The sequence below is a fragment of the Malaclemys terrapin genome, chromosome 1 (genome assembly GCF_027887155.1).
Source record: "Malaclemys terrapin pileata isolate rMalTer1 chromosome 1, rMalTer1.hap1, whole genome shotgun sequence".
Classification (NCBI taxonomy): domain Eukaryota; kingdom Metazoa; phylum Chordata; order Testudines; family Emydidae; genus Malaclemys; species Malaclemys terrapin.
Window position 1 is genome coordinate 20,012,140 of NC_071505.1, and position 25,364 is coordinate 20,037,503.

Sequence of the window (25,364 nt, forward strand, 5' to 3'; positions counted from 1 at the left end):
TAAAGGGGGCACAGAATGAGAAAAATAACTAAAGATGGAGGGATATTATTATACATGTTGTATCTTCCAATTGCTGGCCAGAGACTCAAACTAGGGTCCTGTTGTCTTTGAACCGAAATGGAACTTGGCATTAGGGACTAGCAAGCAGGGCAATTTCCCAGGACCTCACACCACAGGGGGCCCCATGAAGCTAAGTTAAAGATGGTGGGGCTTGGTCTTCAGCTGCAGCCCCAGGTGGTGGGGACTCAGGCTTCAGCCCCAGGCAGTAGAGTTCGGGCTTCAGCGGGGTTGGGCCCATTCCTTAGTTTCTGCCCTGGGCCCCAGTGAGTCTAACGTCAGCCCAGCATCACAGTAGGAGCTGTTCTAATGCACTCTGGATTAGAAGGTGTTCTTTCATATCTTATCAAACCTGACCTGCCTGTTTATGAATAGGGCAGTACCTATGCAGAAGTAGTATCTGAGTGCCTCACAAACATGAACGGATTTGTCTTTGTGAGGCAGGGAACCCTTATTCCCCATTTGCAGATAAGAAAATAGAACTACAAAGAGAGATCCCACAGAAATTACTGTGGTAGAGCCAGGTAGGAAACGTAGAATCCCAGTCTAGTGTCTGACCAACAAGGCCAGCCTTCTTCTTGATGACTGTCTGGTATTGCTCTAAGGTGTTTTTTCCCTCTGTTTCTATTGAGCCGCACCAACATTATGGTTTGTTGTTTTGCTCCTTCTCTTCCTTTCACTCCTTACCTACCATATTCAGCCACCTGTAAGAAGATTCTTTGGGGAAATAGTAAACTTAGCCCTCTTCTAAGCGCTTCTGTATGAAGCAAAGGGATCGAAATAACTGATATCCATATCTGTGCATGGGGAACAGAATAACCATGTTCTACCAGTATTTACTGTCTCCGCACAGGACTGTCCAAGAACTGACCAGTCATGGAGATCAAACTGCACTCGTGCTGGAACTAGGTGTGCTGGGAGGGCTGCTGCACCCCCTGGCTTGAAGTGGTTACCAGCATATACAGGGTTTACAGTTTGGTTCAATGGCTCTCAGCAACCCCGCTATACACATTGTTCCAGCGCCCCTGCCAAACTGCCCTAGAAGAGGAGGCTCTTGTATGTCTAGGGTGTGGATACTAAAGGGTCAGTGCAAGGATGTATGTGCTAGTGAAGATTTTGCTGTAATGGTTCTGTAGATAAACAGACTACATCAGTTTTCAGGAGCTGAAGTCCAGCAATCTCACTGGCACTAAGTTCACTTCAAAGAAAAAAAGTGGTCATGTGTTTGATGATCCATCGCAGGGTGTCTTCCCTGAAAATTTTCTGAGAATGATAGCAACGAACATGCCCCCCCTAAGTAAATAGAACTACGTGTGTAGGCAGGAAAATACCCACACATGAATAATATAATCAGGCTAAGAGTAGCAAACCTTGTGGGAGATCTTTACATCTAGAAACTGATCTTACTTACTAATTAAATCAGATCTAAAACTCTTTGCTTCTAATCTTATTCGGGAGCTCTTTTAAAAAGTGACAGATTTTAGTTAAAGCCTCACTCCTGAAAGAAATTAATTACAATTCTACCATAAATATCAAGGGAGGTTTTTTTTAATAAAAAAGATTTCAGGCAATTCCAGTAAGAATAAGACTAATGACTGTGTTTCTCAAAGCCCATTTCCTCCAACAGGCACTAGAGCCATTGTACAGTTACCAGATAAATAAGTTTTAACAACATTGTGGTCCACATTCTGTTCTTTTGATGCTGGGATAAATCAAGAGTAACTCCACTGAAGTCCATGGAGTTACACCAGTGTAAAACTTGGGTTAGTGAAAAGAGAACCAGGATCTATAGCAGGGGTCGGCAACCTTTCAGAAGTGTCAGAGGGGTAGCCGTGTTAGTCTGAATCTGTAAAAAGCAACAGAGGGTCCTGTGGCACCTTTGAGACTAACAGAAGTATTGGGAGCATAAGCTTTCGAGGGTAAGAACCTCACTTCTTCAGATGCAAGTAATGGAAAGCTCCAGAGGCAGGTATAAATCAGTATGGAGATAACGAGGTTAGTTCAATCAGGGAGGGTGAGGTGCTCTGCTAGCAGTTGAGGTGTGAACACCAAGGGAGGAGAAACTGCTTCTGTAGTTGGATAGCCATCCAACTACTAGATCGTGTGGTGTGACCGGGGTGGAAGCTGGAGGCATGAAGGTAGGCGTAGTGGTCAGTGGGTTTTCGGTATAGGGTGGTGTTCATGTGGCCATCGCTTATTTGTACGGTATATTGAATGGCAATATACAAAAACCTGTAGGAGAACACTTCAACCTCCATGGCCACACAATAGCAGATGTAAAGGTAGCCATCTTACAGCAAAAAAACTTCAGGACCAGACTCCAAAGAGAAACTGCTGAGCTCCAGTTCATTTGCAAATTTGACACCATCAGATCAGGATTAAACAAAGATTGTGAATGGCTATAATAGTTATACCTCTCAGATATCCAGCCCAGTTCACAGTCAGCTGGAAAGGGAAAAAGTGATTATAAAAGCCGACAAGTGGCTAGGTTGAGATGGAGTTGCAGGATGAAAATAGACTCCTGCAGTAGGCTGTGAAGCAGGGGGACTGAAGGGCAGGGTCTGTCCTCCTTTCAGCACTGAAAGAGGCAAGGGGGAAAAGCCTGGAAATGTAGCTGATGGTGGGAATAGGAACTACTTTCTGTTTTGATTTGAAGAATAAAAGTGCCCTGAAAGAGGCTTGAGCGTGGCAGTGAGTCCTTCCTGGGCTGGGCAAACAGGACAGCAGCTCACAGTTGATTGTGAATGTGGGCAGGCAATTGACTGAGAAACTGAGGCAGCCTAAAGCCAGACTAGATAGGTGGTCCAGTTATACCCCACAGCTCAATAATTATTTCATTGTGCATGTTGTCAAGCACTTTGATGCCACCCAGCAAAACATTTAAGCATGTGTTTATGTGCTTTGCAGTATCAAGGCCAAAATGTTCAGCATTCTGCAGGATCAAGCCCTAAAATTACTGTTTAAAAATGGTCTCAGGGGCTTTATGTGCAATCATTCTTTCCCGTAACTCCAGTCTGCATATGGTACTGTTGCTCATTATGTAGGCTTTCATAATGACATTCAGACCAGCATTGCAATTTTATTTTACACATTTTGTTAGTTGTTGACATGCTAAGGGTTATTCATTGGGATGTTTACTCACAGTTAGCTATAGCCACAGTTACAGATGATTCCTTTATCGAAGAGTATGAGTCTGAAGTTGTAGTTAACCATTTTAAGCCTGTTGGGCTGAGTAGAAATTTTCTGTTAAATTTTAGTCCATTGTGTGTGTCCTGATTCACGACACAACAAATGTTCGGTTAACACTATGTTTTTAAGGTGGGTGGAAGACAAAAAGCTAGACAGAAATTTTCAAAGCTGGCTAAGGGATTTAGACACTCAAGTTCCATTAAAAACGGTATTGGCTAATTTTAGATAGCTTTGGAAAACTCAACCCCTAGAAGATTTAAATATTTTTTTTTATCAGTGCAAATAATTCTCCTCTTACTTCTAGAAACACAAAAGCAAGTTGAGGGCATACACACACATGAGCTCAAATGAATCAGTCACAAGTACATATTCATGTCAAAATAGACCAATTTAAATGATTCATAGAGTTGCACCTCCAAGCTCTTCAAGAATATTGCAATACTATTCAGAGACTTTTACGATAGCCTTACTCCAGGCTCTTTGAGCGCTAGAGCTACGGTGAACCCAGAATAGGAAATTTCATGTTACAGTACACCCAGTTTTACAGCATTTTTGTGGATTAATTAAAAAATATATATAACAAATGGGACCATTTCCGATTAGTGTCTGTCCACGTATACGCATTGAACATCAGTGGTGAGCCATGCTTTGACCTTTTTGGCAGTGTTGAAGCAGAGAAAATATTGGCTTATAGGAGATGGCACATGATTGAATGGGCTGGCAGTGCCAGTGTACTCCATGCTGTTACAACGTGGGTCCTTTCTCCTGATGTCTGGTCTGCATACGAGGCTTATGACTTTTCAATAGCTAATGATTATTGGGCTTAGTCCTTTTGCTCAGGAAGTAGCAGATCATGTTCTTAGTGTTGAAGATGCCAGGATCCAAGCAGGATTGGTTACACCATCGCCCCATATTTGGAACTAGGATTCAGTCTAGTGTCTGCACAGGCACTGTAGTGGAGCCTTTGCCAGATGGGGAAGTTGTGGTGACGGAAAAGAAAGTGTAACCTCCTCAGCAGTGGAGGATCCACCAACACCAACCAAAAAGTGAGTGATGCTAGCAGGGAAGGAGGTATGGCCTGGATGACCAGGGTATTTGCCAGTTCAGCCTCCATCAGTAGAGCTACCCTTAAACCCTGGCCATAACTTAAAGCTGCTCACTCTTTGCAGTAAATCTCAAGGTGGGATGCAGAGGTATCACCTCCTGCCTTCTATCAAATTAGATTTCACCTGGGGTGCCGCAGTCAAGGAAGATATATGGAGGTATAATTTACCCCTCTGAATAACTGGCCTCCTCATGGTGACGAACATAAGGGCAAATCTTGCTCTGAACTCTACTGGTCTGGAGGGAACCCCAGCATTGGAATCATTGTATTTCCAGGAGACCAGGCTGGAGCCAAGATCTGGGAGCTGTGTAGGGAATATGCACCCCAATGTAATGTGTAGTGTAGTCCCATAGGGGTTTCTTATGCATCAGCATACCAGAGGTTTACGGTGGCAGAGGTGATTTAGGCCAATCAAATCAGCATTGGCCAGTACAGCTGAGTCAGCATGGCAGGGGTATCTTCACTAGATATCGGGCTGGCACAGATTACCTCCCCCTGAAGGTTGAAGAAATCAGGACACACATTATGGCACTGAGTATCACAATCTGGTTCCTTGTCTACTCTTTGGGCAGCACCACTACACATTGCCCTTGCTTAGGGTTTGTGGCAAAGTCACCATTTAGTGATGGAGGGAAGAGGTATGGAGGTAGCACAGCCTAATGGATAGACCCACTGGGACCATTATACTTAGACTTTTGTAAGGTATTTGACTTGGTACTGCACAACATTTTGTTTAAAAAACTAGAACACTATTAAATTAATACAGCACACATTAAATGGATTAACCACTGGATAACGGATAGGTCTCAAAGTGTAACTGTAAATAGGGTATCATTATTGGGCAAGTCCATTTTTATTGGGGTACCATAGAGTTCTGTTTTTGACCAAATGTTATTTAACATTTTTATGAATGTAGAAAAACATCAGATCTTCACAGATAAAGGTTTGTAGAGGATACAAAAGTTGAAGGAGTGGCAAATAAGGAAGAGGAAAGGTCACTGATTCAGAGCAATCTGGATCGGTTGGTAAACTGGGCACAAGCAAACAATATGTGTTCTAATATGGCTAAAAGTAAATGCATACATCTGGGAACAAAGAATGTAGGCCATACTTACAGGACAGGGACTCTATCCTTGGAAGCAGTGGCTCCGAAAAAGAGTTGAGGGTCGTGTTAGATAATGAGCTAAACATGAGCTCTCAATGTGACTCTCTGGCCAAAAGAGCTAATGTGAGCCTGGGATACATAAACAGGGGAATCTTGCATAGGAATAGAGAGGTTATTTTACCTCTGTATTTTTTTCACTGATGTGACCCTGCTGGAATACTGTGCCCAGTTCTGGTGCCCACAATTCAAGAAGGATGTTGATAAATTGGAGAGGGTTCAGAGAAGAGCCACGGGAATAAGTAAAGGATTAGAAAATATGCCTTACTGTGATAGACTCATGAAACTCAATGTATTTATCTTAACAAAGAGAAGGTTAAAGGGTGACTTGATGACCGTTTATAAGTACCTGTCTGGGATACAAATATTTAATAATGGACACTTCAGTCTAGCACAGAAACATGTAACATGGCTGGAAGTTGAAGCTGGACAAATTCAGACTGGAAATAAAATGTAAATTTTTAACAATGAGAGCAATTAACCATTGGAACAATTTACCAAGAATTGTGGTAGATTCTCTATCACTGACAATTTTTAAATCAAGATTGGATGTTTTTCTAAAATATCTGCTCTAGAAATTATTTTGGGGATGCTGTATGGCCTGCGCTATACAGGAGGTCAGATTAGATGATCATAATGGTTCCTTCTGATCTTAGAATTTATGAATCTATGAAATCTCTTTTGCTGGATTTCTGGGTGAACTTGGGCAAGTCACGTCACCTTGCTGTGCCTCAGTTTTCCCATCTATGTAATGGGGATGATAGTGCTGTCCTCCTTTGAAAAGTGCTTTGAGATCTATGGATGAAAAGTGCTATATAAGAGCTAGGTATATATATACCAGTGCCCATCTGAGACACACTCTGGAGAGGGTTGGCTTCATAATGTTCACCCTGGGGCCCAAAGATTTTAACTCTTCTGCTGTCCTTTGAATGGCAGAAAAGGTTGCACCTTGTGCTCACATAGTACTGAAAATATGAACTGCTGAGAGGAAAGTCCTTGCTGAGCTTGCTTCTGAGGGTTTGAAATGCACAGAATTAAATGATATTTTCACATCCACTCTCTGTGCATTTTAAAATATAATTAAGTTTGTTGCATAATATTGTACCTGAAGCAGATTAGACATTTGATATCAAAACCTCATTTAAATAAAAAAAGATAAATCTGGCAGCAGTTAATGTTTCAAACACCTTTGTAGATAAAAGGAGCAGTAGTTGTTTAGCTTAGATCTAGATCAAAGCTGTTTGAGGTGGTCTGCTGAGGTTTGATATTTTTAAAAAATAAGTGGTCAAAACCAGGGCTTTGTTGGCATGAATTTAGTACTGGAGTCATAGCCCTGAAGAGAGAGGCCTATGGTTATTAAGAAAATAGATACATGTCTTGATCTGAAAACCCTAACAGATTTTAGCAGGCTTTGGATCGAGGCCATAATGTGGGGGACACTGGCAATGCAAGCTACTTTCATGATGTATTTTCTTGTATCCAGAGCCTGTGAACCGTGTTTGATGTTCACACTTTTTAGGGGCTTTGGGAAACAAAGCTGACATGGGCAGAAACTGCGGCTGGATACCAATTATGGCTGAGGAGTCATTTAAGCCTCATCAATCTCATTACTTTTTTTTTTTTTTTTGCATTTTGGAAGCTATATTAGCTCGAAGGATATTCAATAGTACCAGTTTCTCAAGGGAAAGGGGTAATAGTTAGAAAATAATTAAGAGAGTAGAAACCGGTCAGATAAACATTTTCTTAGCTAAAAACATTCTTCTAAGTCACTGTGCCATATCTTGGTCTCATTAAAATCAATGGCAGAATTCTCATTGACTAAAATTAGACTGGATTTGCCACACCTAAAGGCAGTAGGTGGCCCAGTTGGGATACTGATATACTGACAGACACGTGCCAAGCACACGATACGTCTCCCATAATAAGGTAGAATTGATCATGGTGGGCTGCAGGGCTCCTCTTGCTGATCCTCTAAGCTGGTGCAACTTGCTGTCTCATTTTCTGGTGAGTAGCACTTGGTGCCAAATCACATACATGGTGTCAAGTATCAGAGGGGTAGCCGTGTTAGTCTGAATCTGTAAAAAGCAACAGAGGGTCCTGTGGCACCTTTGAGACTAACAGAAGTATTGGGAGCATAAGCTTTCGTGGGTAAGAACCTCACTTCTTCAGATGCAAGACATACATGGTGTTTTCTCCAGCATGCATCATAACAGCATCTTCCCAAACATCCAGGACCTTCCTTTTCCCTTTTGTCTCTTTGCTGCTAAATGGAAGTGCTGGTTTTAGCTCTTTGCACTGTATTTAATCAATCAATGTACTATCACAGCAAGGCACCCAATTTTCCTCTGTGTTCTTCCTTTCAAAAATATTGTATAGCCAGAGGTTGGCTTATAAATGGGAATAACTCTAGCCCCCTCCCCTCCAGAAACCCCAATAAACCAGTGTGTATGCTACTGTGCACTTACACCACAGTAAATCAGGAGCTGCTAGAATCACTCCTATCAGAATTACTCCTGATATACTTCAGGGTAAGTGAGATTAGAATCAGACTCTATAAATCTACATCCTAAACAGCAAAACAATTATTTGTGATTCTTCAAAAGCCAGATTGTCCTCTTGAACAATAATTTGTAAATGAAAAGTTGTTTCATTTTAAAGAAAGGTGAATCTATTTTGGTAAATCTATTAAAAATGTGCTTCACTGCCTTCTGAGCATTACTTCATATTCATTCCTCACATTGTTTGTATTTTCATTGCTTTGACACTAAATGACACTAAAAATTCTTGCTGACAAATGCATGGGGAAATATGGTATTTCATTTTAGGGGGGAAGGATAGCTCAGTGGTTTGAGCACTGGCCTGCTAAACCCAGGATTGTGAGTTCAATCCTTGAGGGGGCCACTTAGGGATCTGGGGCAAAATCAGTACTTGGTCCTGCTAGTGAAGGCAGGGGGGCTGGACTCAATGACCTTTCAAGGTCCCTTCCAGTTCTAGGAGATGGGATGGGATATTCTAGCAGTATCCTGGGGAGATGTGGCACAATGGAGTATGATAGCCTATATCTTTTCTCACTCTTTCAGCACTGTATAAATTAATTCCTTCTCCTCCAAAAGCAATTAACATTATATTTTACTTAATCTTTTCCTTTGGTTATGAGTTTATAACTGTGTTTTACTTTATTATTTTTCCCCATTTGTTGTATACAACCACACAGGATTCTCAAAATAACCATAAGACCCATGTGATGACTCAATTTTATCTGTGTAAGTGGCAACAAGCCAAATGATTGTGGTTTTCTTGCTGTGAAAATGATGTGGTTTTAAGATTTTTACTCATTGATTTTAGTGTGACATTAAGTATTCTGGAACTTGATCTGTTAAGAACCCTTTTCCTTCCGTAGTTCAAGGGCTGGATTTTGAAACCCATACACTGGTGAGAAGTTGACCTAATTGGGGTTACTCATGTGAGTGACTACTCACCAATGTAAATGCGGAGTTCACAATCTGGCCCTAATTGGAGAGCTGGTTACTGTTCTATACTCTGAGCTCCCCTGTTTAACTCAATGGTATGTTCAGTGTAAACATTCTGACCTAAAAGAGCTCATTGTAACCAAATAAGATTTCTCATTTGATTAGGTTATGGTCTCCAAATAATTAATTGGGGGGCTTGATCCTGCATAGTGCTTACTACTGGAAATTGAATGTTCCAGCTCATGGCATTACGCTCCATAGTAAGTCTTTGCAGGTTCAGGCCTTAGGACAATTAGAACAGACACATATAATAATGCATACATTTAGGACAGAATTCTGTTCACCACAGACTCAGATTTCCTCCACCCCCGATAGTGAGTTATTTATCTTCCCCCCATGCACACACATCAGCACCCTCCTTCTGGTGAAAAGTGGGTAAGCAGAATTCATGCCTGAACTTGTAAATTTCCAAGATAATTTATCAAGGCTAATTTCAGACATTTTGAGTTAGACCTTCACTTGGTGTAAATTGGCCCAACTTCATTGATATGGTCCTCTCTTTTTTTATTTTTGTAATGACAGAATACAAACAATGGCCCAGCATTTACACATCTCTCCCACAAAGTTAGGCCATTTCTTACCACATTTCTTACCACAGACACTCAGTAGCTGTTTGCCAGCAAGCTGGGAACGTCAGCTTAGCCTAATTCACAGATGTTAGTTCGCCAGGAAATGTCTGATACATAGAATGGTGATTTCGTTAATACATTGGCCAGTGTGCATGTATTTTGATGTTCTAAAAATCTTTCACTATCATGCAACCCAGACAAAGCATTTTATGCAGTGTGCATGAGCAGCCAGAAAGGCATTCAGCTGCCAACCTAGTCATATAGGTAAGCTGATGGCATCATAACATTCATTAATCTTATCAGTGTGCAGTGAAAGGTGTTTGGTAATGTAATGTACCAAAGACCATGTAAAACAGATTTTCCGAATGTCACATCAAATCATGCACTTTAAGTTAAAAGCTGGGTCACTTAGCAACAGTATTTCACCCTATGCTGTTTTGCTATCCTAGGAATGCAGGTATTGGAATGGAATGGCATCCCCTTGACTGCAAGAACTTATGAAGAAGTCCAGAGTATCATTAGTCAACAGAATGGGGAAGCAGAAATATGTGTAAGACTGTGAGTTTTTCCCCATCTTTCTGTTTCCATTTTTTTTGGCTTTTCATGGCTTTTTTTTTATTTACAATTGTTAAGGTGGAACCTTTGCTAGCCTTGAGGATTTGTACTGGTATAAATAACTAGAAAAAGGGTTCAGTGTTACTTTTGGAGGTTTATTTGTTCCATACTAAATCATTAAAAATACAACAAAGGGATGAGTTAAAAGAGATTTTTAGCTAATTATGTTTTTATCCATAATGATGTCTCCCTTTCTAGGACAAATTCTCCTCTCATTACACAGGTACAGTCCCATTGAATTCAGTGGGGTTGGCCAGTGTAAAGAGATAAGAATTTAGTCTTCCCATGACTTCTGTTGAAACATGTTATATTAGGATGGAAGCTGTAACTCATCTAAACACCATGAGAAATGTATGTATTTCAATATAATCTTACATTCGATCCATTAAAGATTTCACCTTAAAAGAATCATTTTTCTCAGCACATTTGACTTTAACAGCATTGCAAATTTGTATCAGCTAAGAAGGGGCCATGCTTGGGAGCTGCTTTCTGTCATTAATCACGTCTCATTTATCGACTTAAGAAAATAACGAGGGTATAAGAAAAGAGTTTCTTTTGTCTCAGGCTTCTCATTGCTTTCTTTAGGGACCTCAACATGCTCTCAGATTCTGAGAATCCCCAGCATTTGGAACTGCATGACCCAGTAAAGGCTGGTAGGTGAAAGCAGATTGCTTTCAAATGTATGGACTGGACGGCCATAAGCACCACAGCTGAAAATTATGAATGATATAGGCAAAGCTTATAAGCACATAGCAGAAACTCGTGAAACGTCTGGTATGTGACTTTATTTCCTAAATTGCTTACAAAGAAATGTTCTCTGCTCTGATTAGCTTATGAAGTCTTCCATTCCAGACTTTGGAGTCTCTTTCGTGCTCATATCCTTTCTTAGTCCTTTTTCTTTTTGCATGAATTTGCTCAGCGGTGACTTGAATTTATTACTCAGTTATTGAAACAAAAGATTTTGGATGAACTGTTGTTATACCAAAGTACGGGTTCTGAACAAAACTGGAAGAGTTCTAGAAACTATAGCCATGGGGCTAGGTCCTCAGCTGGTGTAAATCAGCAGCAGAGGCTCTGGCTAATTATCAGCTGAGGATCCGGCCAATCATCTCTAACCTGACTGTAACAAAAGCGAACTTCCCTGGCTGGCTAAAGAAGATTCCTCCTAAAGGATTTATGCGGTAGCTGGGGTGTGATGACTTGGTGTTGAGTGGGTGGAGAAGGGAAACTATTGTTTTCAAGTTCTTTTTGCACTGAAATTTGGAGTCAGATCTTCAATTAGTGGAAATGAAAGCAGACAATCTGACAACTTTGTTTATTTATTTAGTGTGTCGACCCACAGCTGGAATAGCCAGAGGACTGAATGGTTTAGCAATTATCAATGTAAAGCTCTTTTACCTTAATCCAGTAGACAAGGCGAAGTCCCCAGGGGTCGATCCTAAGCAGCTGGCTGCGGAGCTCCAAAAGGTTTCCCTACAGCAGTCCCCTTTGGTTGCTTCCTCAGCAGTGGAGAAGGGATCTCATGTTCATTCTGGCACTCCCTCTGCCAGCTCCAGTGCTGTTCCCAGTCCCGGCCAGCCTGGTTCACCCTCAGTGAGCAAAAAACGACACAGCAGCAAGGTAAGATGCTTTCACTTGTGATACGCTTCTCAGTTGTCCAGTGAGTAAAACGTGGACACAAGAAGTGAGTAATTATCTACCTACATGACCTCTCCACTGTAGCAACAGAGAGACTCACACATGTAAATGAATTTACCCTCACCACACCCTCATGACAGAGAAGAATATTATTGTTCCTATTTTATAGGTGGGGAACTGAGGTACAAAAATGATGTGACTTACCCAAGATCACACAGGAAGTCTGTGACAGAGCCAGGAATTGAACCAAGATATCTTTAGTCCAATTTGAGTGCTTTAGCAAAAAGATTGTCCTGCTCATCCTTCCTCTGGTCTTTCATGTGCATCCTGTCTACTCTGTGGTGAAATACCGGCTTTAGTGAAGCCAGAACTCCCATTGACTCATTTGGTATGTCTACACTGCAATTAAAAACCCGTGGTCGGCCCATGCCAGCTGACTTGGGCTCCTGGGAGTTGGGCTAAAGGCTGTTTAACTTCAGTGTAGATGTTCAGGGTTGGGCTGGGACCTGGGCTCGAAAACCCTGCAAGATGGGTGAGGTGCAGCCCGAGCCTGAATGTCTACACTGCAGTTGAACTTCTCCTTGGCCCGAGCCCTGCAAACCTGAGTCATCTTGCAGGGGCCAGCTACAGGTATCTAACTGCAGTTAGATGGGTGAAGGTATCTAACTGTGTTTTTTCTGGGTGAAGGTATCCTCAGGTATCTAACGCAGGTATCTAACTGCGTTTTTCTGGGTGAAGTCCTGGCCCCAATGGGTACGTCATTGGGGCCAGGACTTCACCCAGAAAAACGCAGGGGGAGACTATCTATGCCGTGCACAGTGCTGAGGCAGATACTGATATTATAAAGAATAAATAATCATAGTGGCAGTACTGATAAGAATTGCTTTGAGTGCCAGGAAGAGAGTAAACAACGACCTTAACATCAAGCTCTGCCTTTCTCACTAAACAACAGTATGAGTTAGTTATTAACTGTGCCCTCAGATCTTCTTTGTCAAATATTGTCCATTTCTCAGCTGAACTGCTTTATGCCTGGGGTACCAAACACATATTCAAAAGGCATTAGCAATATTTTTCAATGGGAAGTTGGGAAAAAAGGGCTATGAAGTTATGCATCATTTCTCTACAGTTTCATCAAAAGATTTGTTGCCTGCAATAGAAATCAATGTTGCAAAGATCGCACTCCTTGTGCAATTTGTAAGGAAGAGCGCTCAAATCTTTTCTAAAGGAAGCTATTAGGATAGTGAAAAGCTGAACATTAAGGAGAGTTCCAAATGTGAAAGTAATGCACTTCCTATCTACTTAATTATCTATATTTAGAGCTCTGTATAGGATTTTATAAGGTCTCCCATTATTTTTATTGTTATTTATTTATTTATTTGTACTGTGGTAGCACCTAGGAACACCAGGCATGAGCCAGGACCCCATTGTGCTAGGTGCTGTACAAACACAGAAACAAGATGGTCCCTTCCCCAAAGAGCTTACAATCTAAGTAAATCATTGTGGATCTAAGTACCTTCCATGAGAGGTAAAGACAAGAATCTCAGACTTATAATCAGGATTTTTTTAGAGAGTTGCTGTGGGAAAGTGAAATAGGTTATGCTTTTAATGATGCTCCTTTATGTTTTATGTGAGTTCCACAGTCTTGGTCCAGATCCTGAGAAAATTGTGTGTCTTTTAGACCCTTCCTCTATTTGTTAGCCACTTTAGTTTGGGTGTAAATTATTGTCCTTAAGGGAAGAGGAATAAATATAGTAGGAGGTCAAACTTTTACTGAGGGGACCTGGCCAGAAATCCCATAGATGGGTTAAACATAAGCTAGTTCATGCCAATAAGGTACATATTAAACACATAATGTTTCACAGAGGAAAAGCAATCTAATGTGCATTATTGTTTTATAAATGTACTTAAAAATTAAGTAAAATGGATCTTGGCATTCAAATTAAGAAGATAAAGTAATTAAAAACCTCTCTTTTTCTGTAAATCATATCAAAAGTATATATTCCCTATATAATAATCATTCCTACATGTTCATAACTGTACTGAGATCTGTTAGATCACAGTATTATAACTTATTCAATTTGGAGCTCCCTTCTACTTTTGATTTACGACATAAGCAGTCAGACTACAATCTTGATCCATCACATTTGCAAAAGTTTCATGATGGCTTAAATGTTTCAAAGTGCCTAGGTCTTCCTTTTGGTAGTAGATAAAATCTTCTGCTTAAAGGTTTTTGTATAGCACATTTGATGTACTTCAAAAATGATGTAGGAGTCTCTTTGATATCCTGTAATGCAGATTCCCTCACATTTAATACTTTGTCCCATTACCATAGAGAGTGATAGAGCATAACATCAGAGCCTGGCATTACAAGAGCTCCCCATCACAATAATGACAACCTTCCCTAGGAAGTGTGACAGCATTACAAAGCACCAGTTCTTCTATGGAAAAAGAAATGTAACAAAAGAATTTGAATGATGATGCGGAGAAGGGAGTTAGCATTTTGAGCCATGAATGGGTTATGTCCTGTACAAGTCTGTTTCTTTTCTAAACATGATGCACGACCATGTTGCAGTTCAGATTACATGCTGGATACTAGGCATCTGGCTACAAAATGTCCTTCAGGAACAATTTTCTTTGCCTCTTAAAGAAGAATAGGCTGCCTTTCTAAGTCCTTAGGGTTCCTAACTCCCTCTGAAGCAGCAGTGAGTTGCTTTTCCTTCTGCCAAATTAATCTTTAAAAATGCCCTGATTCAGCAAGATACTTAATCATGTGCCTCACTTTAAGCATGCGGTCAGTCCCACCGAGTGACATTTCAATCAACTGACTTAACAAAACCCTACTTGAATATTTAAATTGAAATGTGTGCTTAAGTGTTTTGTTGAATTGGAGCATAAAGAATGAATAAGGATCATTTTAAAAGGCTGTAAAATTGTTAAAGCTTAACAGAGGAATTTGCAATTTTCCATATAGTGTATGTGTATTTTTGCAAATACACATTATGGAGCCCCAGTGACTTCTTGGTTAAAAGGTGTAAATAGCTTTGCATTATAAGTTCAGTTTGGAAAACCACAGAGCCCCTGCTTTCAGCCTAAAGTTTATCAGATGGTGTTTGCTGACAGAAGATACATTTTCTTTTTACCCAATATTTGTGATAAATCAGCTGTGGCATTTTTGAGTTTCTAAGTTTTGAAAAATAAGGCTGCATCCACCCTAGAATATCTTGTATCTGTTTTCCAGCAGCAGTGTAGTCCAGTTAACCAATGATACCAGTCTTGTCAGCTCTAGTATAGACAGACTTCATCCTTTTTAACCACCATCTCATGAAAACCTGCCCTGAGCTATCAACAAGTAACATTCATCCCTTTGCTAAGGGCCAGGACAAGCCTGCAGGGGCGGCTCTATGTATTTTGCTGCCCCAAGCACGGCAGTCAGGCAGCCTTCGGTGGCATGCCTGTGGCAGGTCCGCTGGTAACGTGGATTCGGCGGCATGCCTGCGGGAGATCCGCTGGTCCCGTGCCTTCGGCATACCCACCGCCGAAGCCGCCGGACCAGTGGACCTCCCACAGGCATGCCGCCGAAGGTAGCCTGACTGCTGCTCTCATGGCGACCGGCAGTCTGCCCCCCATGGCTTGCCGCCCCAGGCACGTGCTTGGTGCGCTGGTGCCTGGAGCCGCCCCTGCAAGCCCGTGAACTGACAGAAGCTGGGATTGAATGACAGGGGATGGATCTCTCAATAATTGCCTCTTTCTGCTCATTCCCTCTGAAGCATCTAGCACTGGACACTGTTGAAGACAGGATACTGGGCTAGATGGACCATTGGTCTGCCCAGTATGGCTGTTCTTATGTTCTTATGAACAATTTAAGCCCTGTTGTGAAGGCTTAAATGGGATTTAAATGAATCCCAATGGCATAGGCCATGAATTAAGAAGTGAATTTTAGTCAATAGTGTCTTTGAGTATTTTTTTCAAAGGTTGAGTGGCTAATTTTAGGAGTTGTTTGCTATCAATATTTGCAACTTGGACAATTCAGTTGGGACTTGGAACAGTTTACAAACTCACATGTCTAGTATAGTTTAGCAGCTGTCACCTGAATTGCTCAGATTAAAGGAGTTTGTAAGGTCTTGAGTAGCAATGGTTAGAAATTTTTTACTGAAATGTTTTTTTGTCAGAAAGTGTAATTTTGAAAAAAAGCAAAGTTTTTCCATGGAATTTTTTCCCTGGATTTTTTTCTTTATTTTCCATTGGGAAATATCTAAATGAAATATTTCAGGTAAGTTTGACCTGAATCAAAATACTTCCATTTGTTGAGCTGACCTGAAACATTTTGTTTTCAGTCAGTTCAACATTAAACCGCATCTGCCGATGGTGCCGTGGTGCCTCCTGGGAATTGTAGTGCAGGTGCTTCATATCCTGTTCTCTCCTATGGGCTAGGCTCCTTGGCTGGACTACATTTCCCTTGATGCACTCCTTCCTCCCTCTGACTGAGCTGTGTGGGGCATTGTGGGAGTCCCATCACTGCAGTGCATCATGGGAGCTGTAGTCAGCACAGGGGGGATATTAGGAGGAGTCTGGTAAGAAAAGCAGATTTATGACAGTTGGACCAGGACTCTGGTGAGGAAAGCCTGTACATATCTCTGTTGGGGAGTACAGATAGGTAGGAGAATCGGAACTTACAAATTCTCCTGTTTGGGGAAGAGGGTTTTGTGGCCTTGCGGAGGGGACAGAGCACATTGCCATAGATATGACATGGTCCATTTAAAAATAGATTCATCCCTACGTATCTCGGGTGTATCCACATGGTGAGTTAGTCCTCCAAGTCTGCTTAGTGGGTCAACCTCTACCAGGTATTAGATCTTACTCAGAAGCTGTAATGCCTTTAGCTCTTCCACTGCCCTTTAATCACTTCTCTGAGAGAAGGAAGTTAGTGCAACAAGGAGCATCAGTAACTCCCATGCACATTTCTGCTAGGAATCTACTGGTTTTTTTTGTGGGGACCATGCCTCAAAGAGAATAAGCTCCCCATTCTCTGCCATCCATATGGATTTTGACACGTGTGCGTTACTCTCCCACTTCTTCATGTCATGTCTGCTTCGTACCCGTCTTCCAGCCCCTTTGTTCCCATCTTCACCGTGCAGCACAGGGAAGCAGAGTTCTACATAATGAGGCACTATGGCCATGGATTAAATTCAATGTAAGCAAATTCAAGGCCGATGCACATTGAAAGGAAAACTTCATAATAGTTTGTACTCACTCATGGATTCTGAAATAGCTGCAACATTTAACGACAAAGACCTAGGAGTCAAGATAGACAGTGTATGCACTGGCAATCCAAAGATCAAGTAAGAGATTAGGCTGCATTAAGAATGCAGAAAACAATATAGAAAATATGATTATGTCTTTATATAAATTGATGGTTTGTTCCTAGCCTGAATATTTCATTTACTTTTGGTAACCTCATTTCAAAAAGAGCACTGCAGAAATAAAAAAGGCCAAACAGGGCACTGAAAGCAACTAGAGACAAGGAGATTCTTCGAAAAAGATTAGGATTCATTTCACTGTCCGTGTAAGCATGTGTAACCCTACAGAAGTCAGTGGCGTTAGACCCACTTATGTCATCAGCAAATTTGGCCTCAGACTGTTTAGCGTGTAAAGAAGATGAGTAAGAGGAGACATATTAGGAGATAGCATAGGAGTATAACATTAAAAAATAGTTGAGAAGCCCATTTATTATCATAAAAAATGCCTAGCCAGATCTCAGAACCCTTTACAAAGGAGGCATCATTACCCACATGTTACATATGGGGAAACTGAGGCACGGGCAGGCAAAATACGTTGCCTGTGGTCATCTAGTAATCCAGTGAGGGAGCTGAGCCTAGAACTCAGGTCTCCAGAGTCATATTTAACAGTCTGATTTAACTAGTCTCCTAATAAAATTACAAGAAGAAACTTGATGAAATGTGTAGACAATAAACTTACAAATTCCTGTTAAAGAATGTTTTATGTAACGTAGAATTAATTTTGTAATTGTCCCCCAGGGCAATGAGTCCAATCGCTTTGTAAGAGTCTAAAAAGGATTAGACACAGACCGGATGCGTGGCAGTAGTCTCTGCTGATGCACTAGCCATAGGAGAAAAATTACCAGGGTCACCAATTCTCAATACTCTCCTAACACACAACCATCTGGGGGCAGGAAGGTGTGTTTCTCCATGGCACTTATTCATGTGACATTAATGTGGCAGGAGAGGGTGGGGTATTCCTCCAAACACTGTGTACAAGCCAGCGTCAAAAAAGAATTCCTATGTTCCTATTAGAGATTGCCCTTAACTACAACATTTGGATATAGGAGTTGGGTTCATCTCCAGTTCCTGCAGAATTTTACGATATTTATTGGTTGAATACATTGGGCCAGTTTGTGCCTATCCCTTGTGCAGAGGTGGCGGAAGAGCACAAAGAGGTTTTTCCTTCATCCCCTCCCTAGGTGAGTCACCCTGAGCGAGGTCCAGCAGCAATTACAGTCCTTACTAGAGCTGGGTGGGGAAATGTAGTTCTGTTTTTTTGGAGGATTTTGATATTTCAAAATTTGGTTTCATTCCGATTCAAGATTTTCTGCAAAAGGGAGCAAAGCCCTGGCTCCAGGGCAGTCTGCCTGGTGGGCTGACTGGGTACCAGGGATCTTAGGAGCTCAGGTTACCAAGGAGCCAGGATCTTGGCTCCCTGCCAGATGTGCTGCTGAGGATCTGGGTGTGACTCGTGAGAGTTGGCAGGAAACAAGGCAGGGTTTAGTCAGAATCCTGTCTGTTCCCACTGAAATTGAACCGTTTCTGCAGAACCTTTTGATTTTGACAAATTGCAAATTCCAGCAAAACAGTATCGCATCTGAATTTTTCCAACCAGCGCTAATTCCTACACACAAGGAGACTAGGGAACTGCTCCCATTTAGTGCACCCAGGGAGGAAAGGACACCGCACTACCCTTAGGCGTGGTTCAACATACGCACAACCCAGAGCTCCAGCCCCTGCTCTAGGTCTCATCTTGAACTGTTGCTTTTCAATGCATTGACAAATTCTTTGATCCTTTGATCAGTAGCCATGAGACGTATTTTACACCCTGACCTGGCAGGTTGCAATTCACATCTGCATGTTAGAAGGAGGTCAATCAGGGCGGGGGGGGAGCTGCTGCAGGGCTCCCCACAGCTCACCTCTGCTACGCCCCCTCCCCGAGCATGCCATCGCTGCTCCACTTCTCCCACCTCCCAGGTTTGTGGCACCAATCAGCTGTTTGGCGCTGCAAGCCTGGGAGGGGAGGAGAATTAGAGCTGGGGCGGCGTGCTCGGGGAGGAGGCGGAGCAGAGGTGAGCTGGGGTGGGGAGCTGCCACACGGCTCCCTGGGGGGAGCTGCCACGGGGGGGCGCCTCAGGGCAGGGGGGGAGCTGCCGGGGGGGGGCGCCTCAGGGCGGAGCGGGGGGCGGGGAGCTGCTGCAGGGCTGGAGCGGAGGGGCGCAAGGTGGAAGTTTCGCCTAGGGCACGAAATTTCCTTGCACCGGCCCTGTGAAACAGGATATCAAACAAATGGTGAAATTGATCTTAAACTGAAGAAACATAATTATCTAAGGACTCTTTTGTCCTTGTCAGCAATTCATGGACCTCAAAAAAAGAGAATAAATAGGAAGAGGCAGGGATATACAGAGATTTGAAGAAGGGGACCAGAAGCTTAAATTTGATGTGATAGTAGATGGGGAGCCAGTGAAAGGATTCAAAGAGGGGAGTGACATGAACAAGTTGATGGGCAAGGATGATGATACTTAAGAATCAATGAATGAACTATAAACAGAAGCTGATTTGGAAGTGTATCATCCACTTGAAAATTCACTCACTTTCATCCTCTCCTCCGTGATCATCCAAGAAATTATGAGAAAATAATTGGCTTTGACTTAAAGTAGGTTAATCCATGCATTTCTACAGAAATACAGCTGTGTCATCTCTGCAAAGTCAATTAGGCCTGGTCTACACCTAAAAATTAGATTGACACAGCTACCTCACTCAGAGCTGTGAAAAATTTCACACCCTGTGTGACATAGTTAGGTCAACCTATCCCCTACTGTAGACACAGCTAGGTTGATGGAAGAATTTTTCCATCGATCTAGCTACCACCTTTTGGAGAGATGGATTAACTACCTTTGCCTCTTCTTTTCATGTCAGAAGCATCTACAGTACAGCGGCACAGGTGCAGCGCCATAGCTCCGCTGCTGTAGTGTAGATTTACCCTTAATCTCTGTGCTCCAGTTCCCTCTCTATAAAATGAGAATCATGCTACATTCTTTCCCTCCTGAATGTTGTCTGTCTTATCTGTTTAGACTGTAAACAATTTGGGGCTGAGACTGTTTCGTGCTCAGTGTTTGTACGATACCTAGCATAAAGATCTCCAGTGAGGTCACTAGGTGCCAATAATAATAAATAATAATAATAAATAATAAATTAATAACTGGAGTCAGAAGAAAAGTGGCTTTCTAAGGTAAATGGTAGATAGAGCAGTGTGAACAGAGCTTTGTAAAAATGTTACCACTGAAAGACTATTATGTTTAATCTATGTGTCTCTATATATTTTTTTCATGTGGCAGCCCACTGAAGCCACAAAGTCCACATCCCATCCAATCACTGGAGAAATTCAGGTAAATACATACAACATTTATTGCAGCTAAATGTGTTTAGGTTTAGAATGAGTTTTCAGAAGGGAACTTGTGCTGTGTGATTCTGAGGTAATTTGGACCCCTTGAAATGTCACTAAAGCCAATGGAATGACGTGGGGTTTAATCAGTGCCAGATTTGGACCTCTGACGTTATTATCGGTGTGTGCAATACAAAATCAATCGACAGTGGCATGGGAATTCCTACCGCTCTCAAAAGGGCTACAAAATAAATGGAACGTGATTCCAATCTGTAATCCTTGGACACTCGCTGTGATTCACTTCAGAAGATCTGACACTGAATAATATAGAAGCAAAGTTATGGATTTTCCAAGATGCAGTTCAATTTTTTCCATGCAGTGCCGAGTAGCTGAATATATCTGATTTGAATTGACCTCAGTGGTGGTTTAAAAATAAAAAGTTCACTAAACTCTGGAAATGAAAGTTTGGGGGGCATAGAAAATGCTGATGATGGGATTGCCTCCCAGTTCCATGTGAGCTCTTATTTCAGGGTCACCTTACTCAAATGCGAGTCCCACTGACTTCAAAGTGCAGGTGGGCCCCCACAGAGTGGGTAAGCTCCCAACCTCATGGCTGGAAGCCCTTTCTGCTGCTGCTAGGGAGCTGGGGAAAGTAGCTGGTAGCACCTTTCCTTCTCTGTCTTCATCTGTCCCCTTAGTCCACTTCCTACAGTGGCTCGGAGAGCCAGGTGTCTGTGGTTTAAAGCAGGACATCCTAGGGGAATAGCTGGCTCTGGCAGCCTCTTTTGTTAACTGTTAGCAGATATGGTATAAGGAGCAGAGACACTGATAGTTTGTGGATACAGGCCAGCTCAGAGGTGCAGAGTGAAGAAAATGACAGCACCACCAGAGACATGGGGGAATGAAGAATGGAGCCAAGAGAGTCTTGTAGAGTCAAGAGAAGATGACAAAAGTTAGGATGGACATTTAGGGTGTGTGGGGAAAAGCCCATTTCAAATTATGGGGAAGGTGCACTTTGAACCTGTATGAGTGAATATTGGCTACTCCCCTGACTGATTGGGAACAATCCTGTACTGCCAACGGGATAGACTGAGATGGCTTATGGTTGTGAGTGCATAAGACTGACTGATGGAGCCCACACCACCATGCTGGTTGTAGACTTTGTACCTGAGATCTCTAGTGTAAGAGCTGAAGCTGTTGGCCAGGTCATTCTCCTTTTTTGTGGAGACACGAACAATCATTTTAGCAGGAAGCAGAAACTGTTTCTGTGCTCCCAATTCTCTGAAAGATTAAATCATCTGTTGAAATGAGCCACTTGTCAGGTAAATGTGAATAGGTCTTGCTGCATTTAATAGACATTTATGCAAAGGAGTTCAGGGGAAAATTGAATTCTTTAGTAAGCAAAGGAAAAAATAATCCTCAAGTATTTTAATGCCTTCTCTAGCTTCAAATCAACTATGACAAGCACCTTGGCAATCTTATCATCCACATTCTTCAAGCAAGAAACCTTGCTCCACGAGACAACAATGGCTATTCTGACCCTTTCGTTAAAGTCTATCTACTTCCAGGGAGAGGGTAAGTGGAGAGGAAATTTCAGCTTGAACTCTGTTTCTTTTCATTTGTCTTTGATGCCAGTCCTGAATAACAGAACTTAGATTAAAGCTTCAGAAAAGTTGTTTAGTATCAAGCAGCACTGAACATCTCTTTATTTTTTTAACAAGACACTGCAAATAAAGGGCCCAATTCTATTTCCTGTGAAATCCATGTGAGTTTTGTCATTGATTTCAATGGGATCCGAAGCAGGCCTGTAGATTTAATCTTTATTTTGAATTTTTATAGAATAGAAGTCACACACATGCACAGATTATGTTAAAATAACATTGTGGTCTGGTGAAACCTGCCAGATCCATGGAGTTCATAGTTCTCCTTAGGAATCTGTCTTTAACTCAGTAGCTCTGCCTGTTTTTTCTGTTTTTTCTGTGTTTGGGAGACTGTAATGAAGGACACTGCAAGGTGAGACTAGGGTGGAATTTCATCTATAGCTCACATTTTTTTTCTAGTTTTTGTGAATTTAAACCAAGATTTGCCATGTTTATTCCACATACAATAATTTCTCTATGATTGGTTTTAAAGGTACAGTGTAAATTTAAAAAGGAGAGCTATTAGACAGAAAACATCCCTTTCAGGGAGCATATGAGAGTTAAAATATTTGATAGGTTGGTATGTGGTGTTCCCCACTGAAGTGTTTGTGTAGTGTTTTATAATTTTTTTCACAGATCAGAAGGACTCCTTTGAACCATTAGTATAATGGCAAATCTATAATCAGGCTCCTTTCAAATGCATACTGCTGCCTGATAGACTATAATAACTTCGGTTTTAGGTCCTGATCTTGCAAGCAGTTACACATGTGCATAATAAGCAGTCCCACTGACTTAAATAGTGGAACTGCATAAATTTAAACACATGCATACGAACTTGCAGGAACAGGGCCTTATTTTGCAGTGGCACAATCTGCAGGGACCTGGGTGTGAGCAATCAATCTAATGATTAGAGTCAGGAGCCTGGAACCAAAGCCAGAGTCAGAATGAGGTTCTGAGACAAAGATCAGAACCAGAGTTTGGTTCCAAGCCAAAGGTCAGTGCCAGAGTCTGGTGCCAAGCCAATGGTCAGAGACAGGAGTCAAGGCAGAAATCCAAGCTGTAGTCAGCATTAGGGCATAGGATCACAGACCTGGAGCAAGGCAGGAAAACAGGAACTGGGAACAGATGGGGGTCTGAATTAACGAGAGCATGAATGAATAAGAAGGGAGAGCTCAGGAGTCACGCAAACAGGCAGGGTATGTAGTAACAGTCAATCAAGGATTCACCTAGCTGCTCAGACACCTTCCTGTGCCTCTTTCTAGTTTATGTAGTGCATCCCAGCCAATCAGTAAGGCTAGACATCTCCCCCAATCAGGAGTTTTGTGGGTGGGGTCTTAGGTGAGCTATTTCTTCACTAACCCTCTTCTCAACTGGTTCAGGTGAGCTGCCAATGTCTTACAACTCACAGGCCCGGGTTTGAGACCTGTAATCTTTCATACAATCCTGTAAACTGTCATGCATGTGAATAATCCCATTGGCCCTAACAGAGTCTTAGGCCTTGACTACATTAGTTAAAAACATAGTTAAAAACCTTTGTACTTAGAAGAGGCAAAAGCTGTTGGAGAATATTCGTTTCAGAGGCGTTATGCTCCTCTGGTATAGCTAGGTTTATTTTTTAAATCAATCCTTGATTGGCCATTGTCCCATCAAGTGGGTTCATGCCTTCCAGCTGCTTGTAAATTATATTTTAAAATTAACTATTTTATATAAATGACTTTTTCCAGCAAAGCAGCACCACAGTCAGCTCTTGAGTGTGTGCACTAGTATTTTAAACCAGTAGTTCCTTAAGAGTCTTAGAATGTGACGTACTGCACGGATTTGGCAACCACATAATACATTACTTTAAGAACTTAAATTCTCTTGGACATAATTGATGGCAATCACTCCAGAGGATCTGTGACAATCATTCAGGCTATCAATCTGCTGTCTCAAGCAATCCGTAGGTACGGATTGATGGCCCAATTCTGCAAACTTTTACTTGCCTATGTTAAAATAATCCATATAGACGTTAATGGACAGATGGACTTTAATAGGCCCCAGCTCTGCAAACACATATGGACGGAGTTAGCTTCACACATGTAAGCTATTCCCATGAGCAGTCCCATTCATTTAAATGACTCAAACTTGCAAACATTTATACAGATGAACAAGTAACTCATATAACCATTACATTTATTTATATATATTTAAAAAATATATATTTTCTTTGCACAATACCCATCGGCATTAGTCCATATGATGGAATATTGGCCTGCACTTTAAAAGTGAACCTATTTTTGAGCTATGCCATAGTAGCATGATGCCTCTGAAATGAGTACTTTCCCTTTGGTTTTGGCCTCCTATAATTTTTATATATATATAAAATGTGATCATGGAACGAGATCTTTGTGGTCAAGTTTTCAAATTGCCTCCCTAATTGCAACCATATAATTTATGGACACATCCACTAAACTCCAGAGTGGCATCATGTAAGCAAACTATGTAAATATGTGCAGATATGCTGAATTGTGCAGACAAATATTTTTTTTGCACCTACAAATGGATTTGCCGGCAATTTTGGTCAGTGTAGCTAATGAGGCTGTTTTGAAAATTTCACACTTATTACCCAAATGTTCAGCTTAGGATGAATTTCTGAACTATGGTCCCAATTCAGCCAGGTACTTAACCACATGTATAGCTAAAAGCACATGAATTGTGAGTGAAATCATGGCTGATTCAGGCTATAAAGGGCTCAATCTTGCTCCCAGAGAAATTGGCCATGAAACACCCATTGAAATCAGTAGGTCCAAAATGGCTAAAAAAGACAATTTATGATGGATACATAGTAAGTCCTTACGTATTGTGACATCTGCAGTTCCATTTTATGTAAAAACTGAGTTTTAATTACTTGTACCTATTGTCATATGAGATGTTGTGTGTGGGTGGAGGTAGAAGGGGGAGGGGAGTTATGGCCCTGATTTTGTAGAAATAAGACTTTAAGATAGACATAGGTTCAAGCTACAAAGTTCTGACCTGAATTCAAATCCAGATCCAAATGGTGACAAAGTTCTGGGGCATTTAAATTTCTGTTCTGGTTTGGGCCCATTTCTAGTTCAAACTATGATTAATGTTATCATTCACAATGGGACACATTGCTTTGGGGATTCTTTGTACATACCACCGACAATTAAAGTGGAGAGATGCTCAGTAAGTTTA

At 41.6% G+C, this 25,364-nt stretch overlaps 1 protein-coding gene across 1 annotated transcript in view; it reads left to right on the top strand.

The window, feature by feature from the left end:
* PCLO (piccolo presynaptic cytomatrix protein) overlaps positions 1 to 25,364 on the top strand; it is a 534,443-nt gene that overhangs the window by 413,492 nt on the left and 95,587 nt on the right. Inside the window, exons 11-15 of the mRNA XM_054016176.1 lie at positions 10,062 to 10,170; positions 10,813 to 10,880; positions 11,636 to 11,847; positions 20,483 to 20,533; positions 21,974 to 22,104. Of these exons, the coding sequence (XP_053872151.1) occupies positions 10,062 to 10,170; positions 10,813 to 10,880; positions 11,636 to 11,847; positions 20,483 to 20,533; positions 21,974 to 22,104 (571 nt within the window). The remainder of the gene's footprint in view (positions 1 to 10,061; positions 10,171 to 10,812; positions 10,881 to 11,635; positions 11,848 to 20,482; positions 20,534 to 21,973; positions 22,105 to 25,364) is intronic.